The 19793-nt window shown below is 37.3% G+C and overlaps 1 protein-coding gene across 8 annotated transcripts in view; it reads right to left on the reverse strand.

The window, feature by feature from the left end:
* ICA1 (islet cell autoantigen 1) overlaps positions 1–19793 on the reverse strand; it is a 77818-nt gene that overhangs the window by 11657 nt on the left and 46368 nt on the right. For 4 of the 8 annotated variants that reach the window (XM_075049873.1, XM_075049911.1, XM_075049867.1 and 1 more), the window contains 6 exons: positions 18555–18680; positions 18266–18364; positions 10570–10664; positions 8453–8502; positions 4702–4764; positions 376–657 (listed from right to left, as the gene is read on the reverse strand). In XM_075049873.1, coding sequence (XP_074905974.1) covers positions 376–657; positions 4702–4764; positions 8453–8502; positions 10570–10664; positions 18266–18364; positions 18555–18680 — 715 coding nt within the window. Of the gene's footprint in view, positions 1–375; positions 658–4526; positions 4586–4701; positions 4765–8450; positions 8503–10569; positions 10665–18265; positions 18365–18554; positions 18681–19793 lie in introns of all 8 variants that reach the window. The other 4 variants (XM_075049919.1, XM_075049887.1, XM_075049879.1 and 1 more) reach the window with 4 other exon arrangements.

A 19793-nucleotide genomic window follows, 5' to 3' on the forward strand; every position in this document is an offset into this window, starting at 1 on the left:
AATCGTTTTTGGTTCTTTGGCCACTTAACAGACAGCAGTTGCGTTTTAAACAGTAAAACCCACTCAAACAGATTTTCTATTACAGAAAAAAAAAATCTCAAAGGCCTACAGAACATTTCAGGAAACTCAATAAAAACATTCAAGACAGTAATTTTGACTTCAGGTTTTAGCGTACCTCATTCACAAACACTGAATGAGCAGGGCTAGAAAAACAAATATGCTACTCACACGTTTTTCTCCAGGCCACACTCTGCTTTAACTTCAGAGTTTCTGCAGCTATGGCACAACACAAGCTGCCACCACGCTTCTACATAGCGGAAAACCATACTCTAAAACCTAAACCCAAACCACTAACAGAACAAGATAAGCTCTCACCATGTAAAGATGACTGCAAGTCATTCATGTTTTGGTCTAACAGCTGTGAGGGCAAGTAGCCTGATGGTGTTGGTGCCACAGATGATGAAGTATTCTCCACATCTCCAGCTGAAGAGTTCATGGTGAGATCAGCAAGTGGAACCTGTCCAAAAACTGCTGTCCACTCTTTGCTGAATTCCCCCTCGTCCAGGGAAGAAGCGTTGAGGATCTCATTCAGTAATACCATGTCATCCTTATCACCAGGTTCTGAATCCAAGGACCTCACAAACTGATCCTTTGAAGCTGTCTCAGAACAAGAGAGTCAAGAGAAATAATTTTTTTGATAAACAAAGAAATGAAGGAACCTTTTAAAAATATCCAATCTAGGTTTTGTATGTTAAGTGAGATGGAGTATTTTTGCGTGAATATTTGTTGTTTTCTCTTTTAGACCCAATTCTCTTGGACATCTGGGCTTGTAGCTTATGCAACAAATAATTCCTTGATTATCTTAGATAACCTCACTGCTGTTAAGACTCATTTCTCTTTAAAAACAGTACTACGAATATGCTTAAAATTCTATTAAACTCCACACCAAAATCATTACATAGTCTAATATTTAAAACATTGGAGAAGACTACTTTTATGTTGCTTTTTGAAGCATTATATAAAACTGTCAAAAAAAAAAAAGGATTGGTATCAATTGAAAATAAGTAAGAGTTGGGTATTATTCTAGAATTTTGTGAGAACATACTTCAGATCACCTTTATGACCTTCTGACCAATGCTTGAATTATTGGGGTATTTCCCCATGAGAACAGTTTACACAGAGTGAGATTTCTACACTGTTCAATGCTGTAGTAACTTTTTTTTTCCTCTCTTAGGCTGCTGGGAAATAACTGGGGCCACTTTCCTTCTGATTCCCCTTGCTAGTTTTACTAGCACTAGAACTGCAGCTGAAGAAGCTCTAAGATCACTTGAGCCATTACTCCTTAAAAACAGTTTTCTTCCTATTTTAGAAATGTTAAATAGTTCTATAAAATACATGAAATTTGTAACCAGGATCGTAATCCTTTTCTCTAGCTTACAAAATATTTGGGAAGTGAAAGAACTATCAAGGAACCCCAAGCGTTATTTTACGTGGAAACATTTAGAGCTCCACTGTGGAAGCATGCAGAGGACAAAAATGGTGGTTAACAACGTTGATAATGTTATGTTACTGAAAGCCAGATCAGTTTATCTTAATTATGCTTGTTTCAAACTTGTGGTAAGGCACAGAAGCAACTTTAGTTTTCCAAAGTTCCGGTAGATCAGCAGAGCTCTCCAAGTTGCATACAACTTGCAAAGATATTTTTAACCCTTTTGGGTTGGGATAAAAGATTGATAATAGCAAAGTGGTTGCAACAGGCCATTTTATTTAAATGCAACAGCCTTCTCAGGAAAGTTCCCTTTCAATAGCTGTAATATGTTATAATGAAATGGCTGTAGTTGAGTCAGAGGAGAAAAAAAAAGCACAAAACTGTGTTTTAAAATAGGCTGATGAGTCAGCATACACACCCACATACTAAGAAACAAATAAACCGACACATAATATAAGTTTTTTATTCATTACTGAAGTCAGCTCTGAGATTCAGCTCTTTTCTAATTCACATTTTTATATACCTCTGTACTCCCTGACAGGGCCCAAAAATTAGACATAGAAACATTACAAACGTGAATTCTCCTGATGTTCCCACTAGACTCTAACTAAAATACCATAGAAAACAATTTGTTCTCATGAATTTTCAGGCTGCTTTCCCATCTTCAGATAAACAGCAAAGAATGTTAATGTTGCCCAAGCACCTACAATTCCCCCAAGCTATTCAGCAGGTGAGGCAGAGGGGTAAATCCTTCCGTAGGGGAAACACACCTGCTATTTCAAAGGCACTTAAGAACTCTAATCTCTATGGGGCATCACCACCTCAAAGCTGCTTTCAGGAGGCCCCTTCATGAACTTGGAAGGCTTGCAGGGCGAGATGCAAAGGGAGCATCATTAGTAACAGATCTGCTAAGACATACCGTCAACACTGTACCTAACCACAAATGACCTATAATGGAACAGCAGCTTTGCAGCGACACAGCTCAAAGCAAAGCTCTGCTTCATCCCATTGCAGTAGTCCCATTTTTACTGGGGGAGAAAGTACAACACATAGCTTTACATCTGAAGAGCACTTAGATCTTGCTGTAGTGCATACGACCACCAGATATCAGGAGTGACACATTTCTTGTCTGAGCAGTTTTTCTGATCTTACTGCGGGGACAATGAATCCCAGGGCAGAGGAGGATAGGGTGGTGCTTATGCTCAGGCTACCTCAAGTAAGCAGCAGTAAGTTCTACTCTTGTTTTCAATAAAGGTTATCTTGAAACCAGTCTTGCTTATTGAGATATTACTCATGTGGTATCTGCTAGATTACTAGAATGATATGGACTTTCTCATCTCACCCGTAAATCTTCTATTACTTCTTTTCCTGTTTCTGTTTTCACTGCCCATTTTCACAGTCAAAATCCTTTTTTTGTCTGCACATGCTGCCCCAACCTTATAAATGTCCATGAAAACACCCCCCAAAACTCCCAATAAAACGCCAAAAAAACAATGTTACTGTATTATTTTTTGTACTTGTTTGGACAAGCCTCTAGCAATGGCCATATTCCTTTACAAACATGCCTCGTTTTGCTGGTATTTAAAAAAAATAAACGGGAAAAGAAACTAAAAATATTTACAACGATACATGATCGGAAACACAGGATAAAGACCTCCTTCTGAAACACACACAAAAGGGTACCTCTAACTATACTGCTTCGCTTAAAATAATACAATATTCATTAGCCTAAAGCTAGCTAGTGTGTAAAATTAGGGTAAATAGCTGATATTGTAACATTAACATAAGCACTATTATCTGATGTAGCTGCCCCACAACTGTTTTCATATTGATTTAACTATTTGACTAAAAAACCCAATAGCCTTCTAACTGACATAGCTAAACTTGTATGACCAGTAATTGTATGCATTATCTGTATCTCCACTGTGAAGGTCCAACAAGGAATGGAACTGAGTAAGGGGAAAACCGGAAGAAAAAAATGCCACTATCAGACGTCCACTGACCTTTTTTATTAACCACAGAAAAGAAGTCATCACTAGCTTATCTATCCACAGATTAGGTCTGTTTCTACACAGGCAGCTGAGGAACTTTCCCTGTTTCTGCCTTCATGGGCAACTTCCCCACAGTGCAAGAGACTGCCTGTGGCAAATCCAAAGTCGAGGTGTTTGCAAATGCTCTCTTCCTTACCTACCATGAAGGCAGTGCCTTAAATACCCCAAATGACACTCTCAGTCTGACTGTCTAAACCACACAAAGGGTTTTTTTTCTCTGTTTATTTACTTGCTTTTTGAGTTGCCAGAGTTGTTTTTGTTGTTGAAGTTTTTTTTACTCATTCTTCTGAGGTATATGAGTGAAAAATCAAATGAGAAATTATAGGCAATACTCTTACTGCATATGAAAACTCAATATAAAACTTTTAGTCAGATCTTTCATATGTTACATGGTAAAACAGTACCCTTTGGAAAAAAACAGCACATTCCCTTGAGCTGCCATGGATCTTACAAAAGTGTAAGGTTAGGAGTAGAGCCTGGAATGAAAGATTGCTTTCTCATGTGTGTATGAGAAGAGCACAGCAGATTTAATTAACTATCTGGCTGAAAGAAGTCACCAGTTCCTATATGGTTTTAAGAGGACTAAATTTCTGTCTGATATGCACATTTCTAATATAAAATCTTGCAGTTACTAGTGTATTGCCAAGGCTTGTGATACAACAACTTGAAGGACCAAAAAGAAAAGTTTGTGAAAAATTATAGGAGGGGTATGGTTTATAGTGGAACCTACTTCAGTGCGGCAAATACTATAGTCTGGTCCTTGAATCACCTCTTACAAGGCGTTTTATCCCCAGTAAGGTTTTTTTCATATTACAATGTCAGGAATAGTTCCTCTGCACGTATATGAAGTTGAGTTTCCTTTAACACTGTTTAAGTACTGCAGCTGAATAATTTCATTCAACCTTTCAGATTATGAAAACAATTAAGATCTAAGATTAAAATTATAATTGGTGCCTGTAATTGAAAAGGAGATGAAACAGACATACACAAATGTTTCATACCATTTTCTTCAGGTTGCAGGTCTAACAAGTCATCTATGGCACCAAAAAACAAAAAAGAAAAAAAAGGAAAAAAAAAAAAGAAAAGCCACAAAGGAAGATATGCAGTACACTGACAATCAGTATGTATACATCTAAAGGTAGTTTTCTTAAGTCTCTTCACCTGAATTCTGCTTGTGGTTACAATTTCCTTGTAATGTGGATATGATATCCTTGCCATCGTCAGCTGTAATCAAGATCCATAAACATGTCAAATTGTACCTGGCAGAAGACCATGCTTATAAACAATGTCACCATAAGATCAACATGCAATGGTTGTTGGTATTCATGTTTAAAAGGAACCTGGTCACTATGGATGAAAGACCAAAGATATAAGCATTTCTAAGAAGTTAGGCAAATTTCTGAATAATAACCTGGGGGGATCTTCCTTTGAATCTCCACCTGCCACACTAGCCCATTTCCAATCTGAGTGCACCCAAGTGAGTCAACTGCAAGAATCAGACAGGTCTCTGCTGTTCTCCAGAAGCAGACACACTTCTTTTAGAAGCTTGTACTTACACAGACTAGGAGAGAACACAAAAGTGCCAAAACCTCATCACTCCCTAAATCACCTTCCTTGACAATACGTTCTTCCTCATGACACCAACTCTGGGAATGGGGAGAAGGAATCTTCCCCCAAAGCACCCCAGGTCAGGATATAAGTAACAGCACCTCTTGTCCTGCAGGAAAATAAATGGGCTAACACCAGTAGGAGGGAAAATGTATAGCTCAGGGTTATAGGCTATCAGAGGTGAAAAAACACCACCACACCCCAACTGTAAATACCTTAAGTTCTGAGCAAGTTTCTTAGATTAGACATGGAGTCAAAACAGTCATCTAAATTCTGTCTATTGGTGAAGAGAAAGACACCTCCCTCAGGTGATTAATTCCATTTAAGATATGTAGCAAAACAGGAGGGATGAGTTACCTGCTGAACATGCCTTTCTCTCCCCATTAACTGTTGAGGAAATCTAGCTTCTAGACAACTAAGACTGTAGCTCTAAAGGCAAGTGAAAGGGTCGGTCACAGTATTGCCAGAACTGGAAGGCGGATCTGCTGGAAGCCTCAAACTTGAGGCTGGAAAGGAGAAATAAAATTCTCTATAGAGGAATAAAAATTGAATGCCAAACCCTTTCAAAAGAAACTTCAAGGTGTGTTCAGAACTAAATGAAACAGAACAGCCTGCTGTTTCAATCATATTGTTTTAACAAGGCTTTACTAGGACAATGACAGAAATGTGCTACCAGCACTAGGATCAGCTGGTCATTTAAGGACCCATGATCACATCTGATTACACTCTATATAGATATACATAGGAGAGGCACAAACACACATGGACAAACATACATGATGCTTCTATAAAAGGACAGTGCACAAAGCTAAAGGGGAAAACCCCAACCCTAAACTGACTGGCAGAAAGGAAAAAAAAATAGAAATCAGAAAGAGAAGTTCATGAAAGGTGGGATACGGATGGCTACAATTCTGTGATGAAAAAAGTACAACTGTTGCTGAAAGCCTGCCTTAGTTCAGGGGTAAACAAGATGGAGCCAATCTTAAAAACATCCACAGTATATTAAGTGAAAATGGAGAGCAAGTGATAAAAAATTGGAAGTTATGAAGTAGAAGCAGTTGATAAGGAAAATTAAGAAGAAACACAGCTCCATCACTAGTAGCACTACATCTGTATTACTTTAGTACGTACAGAGTACTTTAAGAAAAAAAAAAAATCTTAGCAATGGCACAGACCAATTAGTGTATGGAGATGGAAAAATGGTAGCAGAGCAGTCAGAAGTATTCCAAAATACTTCAATTCCTTTTAGGGGTGATAGAGAAAGAGACAGAACAAGGTATTTATATTATAGACAACGGTGAAATATGTTACAGCCCATAACTAACTGAGATTCTAGAAAACATCTGCTAAGAAAATATAAGTCAGATTTTGTACCCAAGAATATTAAAATATCTTGTCAAAGAGATATCTGATCTAATTAATTGCAAAATGGGTGAAACCTCAAAACACTGGAAAAGTCCTAATACTGTATCATTATTACAAAAAAACAAAACCAAACAACACAAAACCCAACAATAATTAACAGGGTGACTTAAGCAATTGTAGGTAACTATGGGCTGGTTGCTCACCATTACTCCTAGGCAAAATGTTATCTGAATCCCATATGGGATTCAGCAAAAGAATACGAGCATAATAAATGCTCCTATAATAAAAGGTGGTTTTATGGAAAGCAGACCTAGTTAAAAAAAACCCAAATCATTTCATTCTTTGATAAAACTATGAGCTTTGTTTGGTAAAGATATTTATTTAGAAACAACTTGACTTTGCACTGCATAGCCTTCCAGCTAAAAAGTTAGCACTGCATAATATCTATAATGAACATATTGAATGGATTAGAAACATGACAACTAACAGATGTCAAAACCCAGTTGTTAGGAGAAATAATTGCAAAGTAGAAGTGTTTCTAGTTTAGATCTGCAGGGTTTAAGTGTTACATCCATCGCTATTCAATGGCTTTAGCAGTCATCTGGAAGTAAACACAAAATCACTCTTGAAAAAAACATGCAAACAACTAACAGACTATTAGAGGTAGTCATTCACGCCAGTCATTCAGTTTCTGTAGTCAGAGCTGGGAGAATTTAATACCACTAAGTTGTAAGTTGTATCTATAGGAATAAAGAATATAAGTCACGCTGCAGAAAGGAAGAATGAGTCATGGAAAGCTGTGACCAAAAGGAACCAAGTCTTGATAAACAACAAATTCAAATACAAGCTTCTAGCTTGATGTTGCAGCAAAAAGAGATATCCTTGGATATAGAAACAGGAATGAGATTTTACCTTCTAGAAACATGACAGGAGAGACCAACAGCAGATATGTCTTGTCCAGTTATATATTTCACATTTTAAAAGGGATGTTGTAAAGCGGAATGGAAACAAAAACTTAAAGAATAAAGGAGTAGAGAAGATGCCTTCAAGACATCAATATGGTTAGCCTATCAAAATGAAGATTTGAGAGGAGTCTTGATTTTAATGTAGTACCTTTTAAGTATCTTCATGGAGGATAAAACACCACATATTTAAATGATTCTTCATTAATTTAGTAGAAAAAGATGTATTATAAGCCATGGCATTATTTAGGCTGGAAGGCACTCTGGGGGTCATCTTGTCCAAGCCCCTTGTCAGAGTAGAGTCAGCTATGAAGTTAGATCAGGTGCCACAGGGACGTGTCCTGTCAAGTCTTGAAGATCTCCAGAGATGAAGATTCGACAGCCCCTCCAGGCACTTTTCAACAGCACTTCACCACCCTCACCACAAAGACTTTTTTCCTAGCGTGTAATCAGAATTGCCCTTCCTGTCGCTTTTGTCCATTGCCTCCCATTTTTTCATTGTGCACCTCCAATTAGAGCCTGGCCACCTCCAATTAGAGCCTGGCTGTGTCACTGGGTAATAACCCATCAGGTCACTGGCAGCAGCTGAATATAACTTTGCCTAGCTTTTGGACAGAAGTTCCACTGAATTCATCAAGTTTTTAAGAGTACATGTTTAATCACTGGAACAAACTAGCAAGCTAAGTGTCATACTTCCCTTATTTCAACAGCTACTAATTTGTAGATCCTTTCCTTGAAGACATTCCCAATGTAACAATTACACTTTGGAAGACAAGTTATTTGACCTATCTGAGAGTAACTGAGTGAAATGCAGTGGGATATAACATACAAGAGATTAGTTTTAACATCTCCTGGCCTTAACTTTTATGCATTTGTAGGGATTTGCTGGGTGAAGCTGAACATATAGGAAATAAACAAAAAATGAAAAAATATGTATTACAGCACTTACAAAGTTATGATAACATGAAATAAAATACCTGAATAGTTTGATTCCTTGGTATGGCTCTCCTCATCTAATGAAATCAACCTTAATTTGAAAGAATAAGAAAAAAATTGAGAAAATAATTTTCAGGCTATAGAATAATAATACATTTTTCTCTTTTTGGTCACATCATTACAGAATCATCTCAATAAACAGTAACTCAGATAGACTCTTGCATTTGCTGTATATGCTGGTCTATTATTAACTTTTATTGTTTCATTGGCGTAAGTCCGTTGAAAACCAAAATTAGATTGAAAGCTATCTATCAAAACCTACCACCCTTCCATTTTTAATCTAACTAAATCTCTGTAATGTAAAGTACAGTGTATTCTCCTTTTCCAGATTTGGTCTTTCATAACTATCATGAAGGAGGTACAACTGTTCCAACCTCCCACGCCCAAAACCCCAAACCCCCCCAAAACCCGAAAAAAAAAAAATATCAAAAAAACCCCAGCCAGTTTGCACTTCTCTTTTTAACAGCAACTAATTAAAAATCAACAGTCAGGTGAGTTTTGTCCCATGTCAGCACATTTCTAAAAAAACAGATCAGCAGTGTTGATGAAAAAGCTCTAGACAGAAGAAAAAGCTGTGGTTTACATGCAATTCTTATACAAAGGTAATCTCTTCAATGAAGAATATATACTTTCTAACTGCTATTAATTTGTGTAAGGGCATTCAACCAGTAGGGAATGAGGCAGCCACAAGGTTGATGTGGTGGTGAAGAGGACTGTATAGGCACACTCCTCTCCTCTAGTGACAGGAGAGCAGGAGCCACCTCCCCTCCTCTTGAGGATAGGCTTGTGGCGGAGCAGAGGAAAATTAGACTCAGGCCAAATTCTAGTATAATGAATGTTTACTGCGAATGGAAAGTTCATGAGGATTTTAAAAGCTTTGTTTTGTGTAATTCTTCTAGAATATTAGATGTTTGTTTATGGTTTTAGACAGCAAAATCATGACATATTTTTTTCCCCTCAGTTTTATGACAGACCAGGAAAAAGCTAATCCATAAATAAAAAAAAGTACAACCATGACATGGCATCTGATGTGTTTGCTGGTAGGTGCCAATGCACATATCTTGCACAAATCATGCATTCATTCTAGAACTTTATATTCAACATTGAGGAAAACAATTGTTTATGCAAGTCTTTATTATTGTCATGAGATGCAGCAGATTCAAGGAAATGCTGTGGAGACAACCACCTGCCAAACTGTACTTGGCCGAATTGTTTCTAATCTGAATAGCACCAAATCTGACCAATTTATAAACTGGTTTTGGTCAGTGGTTCTGAATGTAAACAGGTAGAAGGACTGGAAAACTGAACTCTTTAAAAATCCATTATTACAAACAGCCGAGCAAAATCCACTAATCAGTCAAGCTGTTCTCTGCTTTTTGACAACTGATCCTTTGCTGGGTGCTTCATTTAACCAGGAACAGTCAAAACAACAGGTGGCAGCAGGATTATATCAATGCTGCATCTCCTCGCAACTGAATCCCCATGGTCCTGTAGCAGAGGGATCGCATCTCATTCTCCTCTTCTCCTCTCCCCATAGCAGCCCATTCATAAGTCCCTCTCACCTCAGAGCTACAGGTAACTCAAACCTTGATAGCATCAGCTCACTGAGATGTACTTTACACTAAGTACCTACTGCTTCATTGGATTACTAACCGATGCTGTATAAATTACAAAAACTAATCGCTGCTCAAAGCAATCAGGAATCCATATCCTATTCCCAGGTGAAAGGAGATGCTGTTGAAGGGAGAAATACAATGCTCATATATCTTCTCCCATGTGTAGTTGTTTACCATTTCTTTTACTACAGAAAAAAATGAAGCAAAAGCTGAAAAAATAAAGAGAAGGCTAGGAAAGATGAAAAACATATAAAGATTTAATGGGTCTTTTTAAAGTTCTTAATTTCACCATAAAGTTTATTAGTTTTCATGTACACACCACAACATTTCAGGAATTCTTGTATTAAGCTTACTATTAGCTAGTGTGATCAGACTAGCTGTGTCTATATTTCCATTTATAAATGTTTGGTGACTTTAGCAATCAGAAAGCAGATTATAGACAAGAATACTTATTATTTTAATATAGAGGCCATGTGACTTACTGACTCTGCTGATCTTGTACCGATTTGGTGCTCTCAATCTGCAGGTCCTCCTTTTCTGCTTTTTCTGTTAGTTTATTCACAGGATCTTGCAAGCTCTAGACCATAACCATAATATAAACAAAGAGAAGAAAACAAAGTAGAATCAGGGAAGCAAAAGTGTGTCACTGAAGGCCAAACCAGACTATAGAACCTACATAAATTAAGCAAGAATGGTTTTGAGCTGTATCAAAACTATATCTGACTCAAACAAGCAAAATAAAAGATGGTAGAAGATACTCATTCAAATTGAGTCACATGAACAGACTTTATATAAAAAGGTGACTCTTGGCTACTTCTAAACTCATGTTCTGTTACCAGTATTTATAAGTAAAACCATCTATACCATGTGCAAAGCAGGCACTGACAGCCTGTTTCTTTGCCATTTTGGGGGTTTGTCTCTTTTTTCCCTTCTTTTTTTGCCTTTTTTCTTTTTTAAAGTTGAGAAAAATTCATTCTTTACATTGGTTTGTTCCTCATATACTGCTGCTTTACTTCTTTATTCTCTTTTTTTCTGACACAACTATTCACACAACCTTGGCAACTGCAGTGTAGTGGGAAGGTACTACTTGTATCCTGAATCTGAAAATGAGGGTTAAAATCTTGGATAATTAATTAGATAGAGGTCAGGTGTGCTATTACAAAACCCTACTGTCCCTTTGCAATCTGAAAGGCCATGCTACAAAATAACAATGTGCAGTTTCACAGTCAGCATTTTTATAACCAAAAGTTGGACATGTGAACAAGCCAACACATAAAGCATTATAGACTGAGTCTTTGAGATTACAGAAGTGATAAGTATACTACTGGTTGTCCCTGTTATGCATTAATTAGGATTTCTGTAAGAAAAATTAAATAACTGAAGATAGTAATTATATAATTGCAGACATTAGCAATGTGAATATTTGGCTCTATCAAATGGTTTTGCTGTGAAGGTGAAAACATGTTCCTCTTTCCAAAGTCCAACTCAGTTTCTGAAAAATAAAACCATGTTTCATGTGAATAGTCCTGGCCACTTCTACTTAAGTTTATTTATGTCTCACTCATACTCATAGTAGTGCATCTCATCCACCTTCTCCTCCGACCCCCTGAAAGGCTGAGGCTAAAACAAATAAGCCACCTTTTCTGCAAAACTCAACACACACAAAAATGTAGTGGTTTTGCATGTGGAGTTTTAACAAAATGGTAGTATGTTTCATCAGAATAATAAAACAAAGAAAAAACGTGGCCACGACATCCATCTCATCTATTGAATACAAGTTAGAGTCCCTAGCCCATCTGTTACAAGAAAAGCATTCCCAGGCGTGTTGCAGGTCTTGTTTGCACTGCCCTGTTAACCAGGACAGATGAGTCCCCAGAAGAGGCATTCCAGTTTCTGCTTGGCTCAGTACTTATCTGTATGAGGAAACATATACTTCAGTGTTTCAGAAACCAAACTAATGGGACGTGTCATCTACTGCAGTTGCATTTCTTTTTCCTCCTAGTATGTCAATTCTTCTATCTAGAACCGCAGATTAATTTGTCATAAACACCTTTAGCACTGCAGACATCATGCATCAAAAGATGAGGGATCACAAAAGCAGCAATAATAAATAGAGGCTTTAAAGAAATTTACCTTATTCTGTGGTTGCCACTTTTTTTTTTTTTGGACACTGTAACAGTGCTAACCAGAATCACATGTAAGTGTACTTCTTGGATTCTGAATAACAGACACTAGCCACCTCAGCTAGATCACCTATGAACGAATATGTTACCCTTTAACTGCATTTGTACTGAGTATTGATTAGACTGCACTTCTTATACTGATAAAATCGATGGGAATTATTCCATTGACTCTAACAGGACCTCGATTAGAGTTCAAAAATGTAAGACTATGCACTATACCTGCACAACAGTGCAGAGCAGAGAAAGGCTGCAGAGCTTTGCATTATGGGGACTGTACTGCTTCAGGCACTTGAACCATCTTGGACACTTTTACAGTAGGACACACAGTCCCCTGTAATCAGGAGGCGATGGTGCAACAGTAGCGGTGCTCTGCCTGCCACTAAATATAGCAGCACAAAGCCTGCCCCAAGAAGGATGTGATTGTTTTGAATAACAAACAGGACTATTTTAACCACTGCTTAATTATACAAGTTAAAGACAATTATCAGAAGTAAAATCTTCTGCATCTTCCCCAAGAAGAAATATGGAGAAACCAGCATCCTTCTTTAAGGAACTGTATTTTATGATGACTTCACAAGTGTTTCAGGAAATCCATATTTAAAGGACTGTGATCAAACCACGGAAACAGCATATAGAAATGGAGTTCACAAGTACCTTGGGAAGGAAACAGCATGATAATAATGGCAGTTACTATTTCCTGTATTAGAAAAATAAACATAGCTCTGAAAAAGCTTCAGTTTCAATGGAGATTATGATAAAAATTGTTAAAAATCAGCAGCTGTATTTTAATGCAATAATCCAATGTAACAGTTTAATTAAGACAATATTCCCTCAAATTCTGATAGCAAATACTGAAATTATTTTCCTCTCCCCTGCATCCCTCTACTCCACATCTTGATGTGCACTACAAACTGAGATATCTTTTTAAAAAAATTTTTAAAAGGCTAGAGAATGGGTATGACATAAAGCTCAGTGTTAAAAGCCACTGTCAACTGTTTTCTAAACATGAACCCATGGTACCGTGATCACTACTGTCAGCACGTATAGAAATCAAACTATGATATTCTCTTATCTCCCATCAGAAGAAGGGAAGTAGTCCCACCATCTAGAAAGCGTAGTGATCAAATAAGGCTGTAAAGGCACAGACTGAGTTCAGACAAAAGCAAGCACATGTCAGTTGGGTGGGTGAAGCATACCTGACTTCGCTGGCACAGAGCAGACAAATGCATAACTTCACAGCATGATTCTGGTTGCTCATGTGAACTCTTATGGACTTTGTTGTGAGCTACATCAGCATGTGGCTTAAGGTAGGATCCTTGCATGTTTAGAAAGCTATCTTCCTAGCTTTATTATTTCTCTTTTACTCTAAAAATCAGGGTAAGGCCATACACACTAGAAGAGCAAGTTCACAGTCATTCACTCTGCCTATCTTGTCTGTCTCTACAACCAAAAGTCACCCAGTGATATTTGCTTGCTCCCAGTACTCAGACTAAATATCCAAGCCAACAAGAAGTTCCTTCACTGCAGAGTTAACTCTGGTTCCAGCTCAGGCACCATTCCGAGGCTGACTGCTACTCACTCAGAAAATTCCTTCACCTGCATCTGGACTGCTTTCAAGTCAAGCCAAGATCATCTGGACTGCACGCAAAACCTGTCCTCTGCAGTTAAATCACCAGAGTGTTGACAACGCACTCAGCTAGCCCATAGTTCCCTCAAGTGCCTTGGACAACTAACGCACTTCCTTCTTGACTGAGAAACAATCAAAGCAACACAGCTAAGGGCAGGTCCAGGAGCCAGGGATACATCCCAGGATGTCACGACACATATAGAGAACTGCGACACCATTGAAGAGACAAAAACTTGCATATGTTTCATTTGGGGTGGGAGGGGTGGAGGGGAGAGCTGAAAGGGAAGAGGAAAAGCAGGTAGTCTCAAAATTTCGTCATGGAGATTCATCAGAAAAAAAACCCACTCCCCCCCCAAAACCCCTAGAGATACAAAATTACACACAATCTTGCCTATGAGTAAAGTCATGGTGCAACAAACAGAAACAAGAAAGGCTACCAGACTACAGCAGAGGTCAGCAGAAGGCAACAGTATTGTAGTACCTGTTTGGACAGAGTTCTCCAAACCACATAAGAAGCACAGGCAGCAGTGTTCCACTTTGCACGGAAATAAATGGATGCATTGAGATTTACGCCTTCTGACTCCCTTACCAGGGCTATTATTATTTCTAGGCTCATACGAACTCTTCAGGAAGTTTGGATTATAGCATTAAAATGTAAAAAATGCAACTAAATATTCATTACGTAACTAAGGCAAATAAATGGTGACAGAAATTAGAAGGAAGTATTATTCATGAAAAGTAGCCCCTGAAATACATTTGAATTCATTTGCTATACGGTAATTTCAAGACAATGAAACCTTAAAGGCTTTACTAAAACAGCAGCCCATCATCTTTAATATTACAGCAATGGATACAGTAACGGATACTTTTACATCACAATATATAGAGTTGTTAGCACATTAATAATCATCTTTCATCAAGCATAAAACTCGCAGTTTAGGAAATACAGCTGCAATAGCACAATTATACTACTCTCAGCATATACCCTGAAGCAAAGAAAACAAATGGGCTGCTTTTCATTAAGGGAGTTTGGCAAACATCTCTAAAGACAATGTTTTCTTTCCAGAAACAATCCCAAGAGGCATTTAAGAGTCTCTTTCCTGAGGTAAACCTGGTACATGAATATATTCATGCTACAAAATACAAATAGTAATTTTCCAGTACATAGCACCTTCTAATTTTTCAGTAAGACAATCTACATCTAAGTAAAATATTAACAGTTTCTTTAAATTCTTGTTTTAAAGTAAAACGCTAATCCTACATACATGTATGCTTAGTTTAATTCAGAAGGATCACTTGTATGAGCAAAATTAAGCTGCTAGTATCAGAACTAGAATCATAAAAGTCAAAAATGATTTTCAAGCACCAAATTCAGAATTTTCTTTTAGGAAAGATCCCTTTTAAGATATAAGATGGGGGAAAATATTCTAAAAGGGGTAACTCCCGATTAGATGTAGAAATGGGCACACTGAAATATTTTATGTATCTCTTAAGCAATTATATATTCTGATTGTGTATTTTTAATGCATAAAGTCAACAGCAGACACGGCATCTTCATTGGGTACATTTTTAGAAAAAGTTTCTCCATCAGAAACTACACTTACCCTAGATAAGTTATAGCTGTTTATTATACTTCATAAAAAAACAATACCATGTAATCTCAATGTAGAATTAGCTTGCAGCTCCTTCTTAATATATAGTTACTCTGGCATGAACATATGATATGACTGGTAGGGATCAGTTCCCCAACCATAAACATCTATTGTTATTCCACACCCAGGTCTAGCAGAGGAGACACAGCACTCATGGGAGTCCCACACCCTTCAGAAATGACAAGTAGAGGTGAGGTCACTTACCCTAGTAAGGCACCTGAAGTAGCAGCGAACATCTATTCTCTTATGCAATAGAATCTCACCTGATGCAACCACCAGAATTTGATTTAATCTCCTTATCAATCATTTAATGTAAACAGACAAACTACTAGGGAAAACAGATCACAGAGGAGACTTAACTTTGGTATAGAAAATAATCCCACACTCTAGAAACCGAAAGAAATAAAGAACTGATACTAAAAGGCAGTAACATAGTCTTATTCCCAAGCAGCTGTTTTCTGAAAGCACAGACTTTCATGAAATGCTGTAGTATAAAACTACCTCCTGATTAGCATCATTTCTCAGCATACATATCACTGCAAAAACAGGAAATCACATCTTTTCAGCACAGAAAGCCAGCAATAAAAATGGTTAAGATTCTCGTAACAAAGATAGGCTGCATCCTAAACACACTACAATATTCACAACCATTTTTACAGTTACTTTTTGCTTTAAGGGACTGCTTGTTACACATGTATGGACTCAATATAGATTGTATTTCTTCATCATGATTCCCAACCTAATTTCAAATTCAGATTATACTGAAATCTTTCACAGGAGGAAGTTCAAAAGATAACAAGCATCCCCAAATCTCTCTCATCCTCCATCACAAGGCTACTTCACACTTAAGAACAGGTGCATTTTCTGTATAAGTTTCTCTCCAAGGTGTCCAAATGTTACTATACATTTTGAAACATGATATGTCGTGTTCAGATAATCACATTTTTAGATAGAAAAGAGAAGAAAGAATAAATACCCAGCAACAATATAGGCTACCTACACAAATTGGACTGGAACTGGTTTGTATCAAAACAAAGAGGAAAAAAATCCTCAGAAACCTTCTAACATGGGGAATTTATGAGAACAGCCCACCAGTATGGTAGACAGGCTCCTGAGCAGTACTCCAGCTGTGCTAAACCCAGGCTGTGAACTAGACATCATTGCAATGGGAGGCAACAGCGGGGAAATAAAGGGGAATTTCTTTTATGGCTTGGAGTTTAATTGGTGAGTCTGTATGCAATTACTATCAATGTCAAGATGACTATGCCCAACTGTCTCCTGCTGAAATCTGGACATAAGCTCTGGCTAAAACCCATCTTCCATGACATGGACTATGCAAGAAAGATGCTTAGAGTTATGTTAAATTCACAGCAAATGAGGACTTCTCCTGCAAGACAGGATTCTTCAGAGGCTAGGTAAGATGAAACAGTTTATGAGCCTCCTTTTATTTTCATCCTCGGTCAGGAGAGACTGATCTTGAAATTTGTTTGTTTGGTCTGTTGTGATGTTTCAAGCTGCAGCAGTAAGTCTCCTCAAGCTCTTCACACAATTCAAAGTTCAGAAACTGCTCCCTCTCAACCCACATTCTAGAAAACAACTTTAAATATAGCATAGTCATGTACAGACAAGTTTGGTAGTGTGGGGTGAATTAAACCTTATACCTTCAGGTGCTTCTTCTCCAGGAGCTCTGGGGCAGCCACAAGCTATATAGCATAATACAGCCTAACTTCCACTTCTACATGTCACACGCACAAGTGTTTCATGGATTGAGGCTATGACTTGTAATTGTCTTCAAACTGGGTTGTCCCTCCAAGCAAACAGTGGCTTTGCTGCAAGGTGTTCATTCCTCACTTTCATCCTGATGGTAACCCTTCTGTCAGACCTCCTTCAGATAAATGTTATTTTTCTCCCGTGCAAATAGGATCAGCCAATCACAGTTATTACGCTGCACAAAATAACTACAGAACAAAGATATCTATGGGGATAACTGGAAAGTTAACTAATTTTTTCACTGTTTTCCCATTCCCCTGTTGAACTTCGAATTGCAGCGAGCAAAACAGCTTCATATGCAGGGGCAGGCATGACAAGGGAAATGCACAGTGCTGAGTGATTATTTTTAGATACTTGGTGAAACTTTCAACTCAGACTTCAGTCAGATATTGCACATACTCCATATTCAAAGATTACAAAGGATCAGCAAATACCACTAGTCAAGCAAAACAGTATTTCCCAGAGCAGTTAAGGGTTAAAAAGTCTGAGTACAGGTGTGAGAACGCTGAGCATCCATGTATTCATATTCAGTCCAATAAGGTGTTCTTAAAGAGTGTGAGTTTTGAAAAACAGATACAAGGGCAAAATAGTATTAATTCACTTGTGGGATTTTGGAGAGCAAATAAATCCATAATTTTGCTAGATTTTATGATTCTTTAGGAATAATCAAATACGATCCCAGTTAGCACTTAAACACATACTTAAGTGCAGCTCTGAATAATGTCTTCCTTGAAATATTCCTTAGTCACTGCACTCTACATTGCAGTTTTTGATCCTACTAGCCAGAAGTGCATTAAACAGAAAACCTGTATTTAAATGAAAAGACAGGACAGGGATAAAATTGTCAGACAATATACAGACAAATATGAATGTGTGCTTTCTACGTCCTTGTATGATCTCTTATTTGTTATCATTGGGCAAACAAACATATCTATATATTCCTTACCTTTAACATAGTGAATTCATATGGCTGATAACCTTTGAAACTTTCATGGATGGCTGCCATCGTGTGCGAAGTCTTTTCCCAAAAATGAAGAAGTGTTGTCTGTAAGGTAAGGTAAAATTTCAATGCAATGTTAGCTTTAACACCGATCTTCTTTCAGTGCAAATTTCACATCTCCCCTCTAATACTAGTTACATATTCTTATAGTTGAATATCGCCATGGTAACCTCTTCCAAAAAACATATATTAACAGGAAATCTTTCTTTTGGAAGTCAACGTTTTCTTTGGATACCTGATATGTTGTTAATACATGAGAAAGGAGGTTGCATCTGCTTGCTCCCAAAAGATCCACTTTTTGACAGACATCAGTCTTCAGTTTGTCAAAGTTCAGTTTTGCATGTCGCACTTGAGCTTGAACCTTTGAACAAAGGGGCAATTGTTTATGTAGTGAAATTTTTTCTCCATTTTTCATGATGCAAACTAATACAACTTTTAGGGAAATCAGACAACCTAACAGACTCAATTAAAATTTAAGTAGAACTTTACTATAGCATCAATCCCACTGAAATTAAGATATGGCAGGCTGATGTATGCTAAAATATGGCTCTTATTAAATATGGCTCTTACTATCTTTTATGTTACTATTTTTCTAGTATATTCAGTGAAGAAATTTTGTTTAAAGTTATACTGAGAAGATAATAATTGGAAAACATACTCATTTTGGTATCTTTACAGAAATACCAATTCAAAGCCTGACCAACAAATTTGGAACTAAAAGTTTACTATATAACATACAGGCACCCAGGCAGAGACATCTCCATCTACCTATAGTAGGAGACAAATTACACTGACAAACTTTAAAGTCAATCTGCAACTTTCATTAACAATACAGCACTTCAATAACTGAACTGCTATAAAATTTCGCTCATTAAGGTTTTCCTTCTAAAATGGAGCACTTTTCCTGTTTATTGCTATATGAAAAATATCAAGGCCCCCTTTCTTAGAAGCGAACAATTTCAGTTTCAAAGGGTTTTAGTTTTTCAAATTATTCTTCTACCACCTATTAAGTACATACAAGACACCCTCTGTTACACAAGCCGCACATGTTTGACAACAATACTGGTATTCTCATGATCAGGTATCAGAGTAGCAAGTTGATGTAGGTGTTTTGTACTCCAGGATTCCCCATTTTTATGACAGCTTTGTACACTACCCTAATACTATATCAACAAAATAAATTTGTTTATTAAAAAAATTGTATACAAAATTTAGTTTTCTTCCAAGGAAATGGAAAACAATCAAACCACAAAACATGATGATTTTCCTATAACTCTTTCACAGTTACAATAAAATGTTTACCCCAAAAAACCTTCATAGTGAGAAAAAAACCTCACCGAATGCAAATTAAATACGTTTCCCTCCCTTTACTGGCCTAACTCAGAGAGTAAACTGATTTTGTTCAGAATATGCAGACTGAATCAAACAAGATCTGACAAACTTGTATACTCCTGATCTTCAAAAGTAAATCCAG

Source organism: Buteo buteo, chromosome 2 (genome assembly GCF_964188355.1).
Source record: "Buteo buteo chromosome 2, bButBut1.hap1.1, whole genome shotgun sequence".
NCBI classification, from domain to species: Eukaryota; Metazoa; Chordata; class Aves; order Accipitriformes; family Accipitridae; genus Buteo; species Buteo buteo.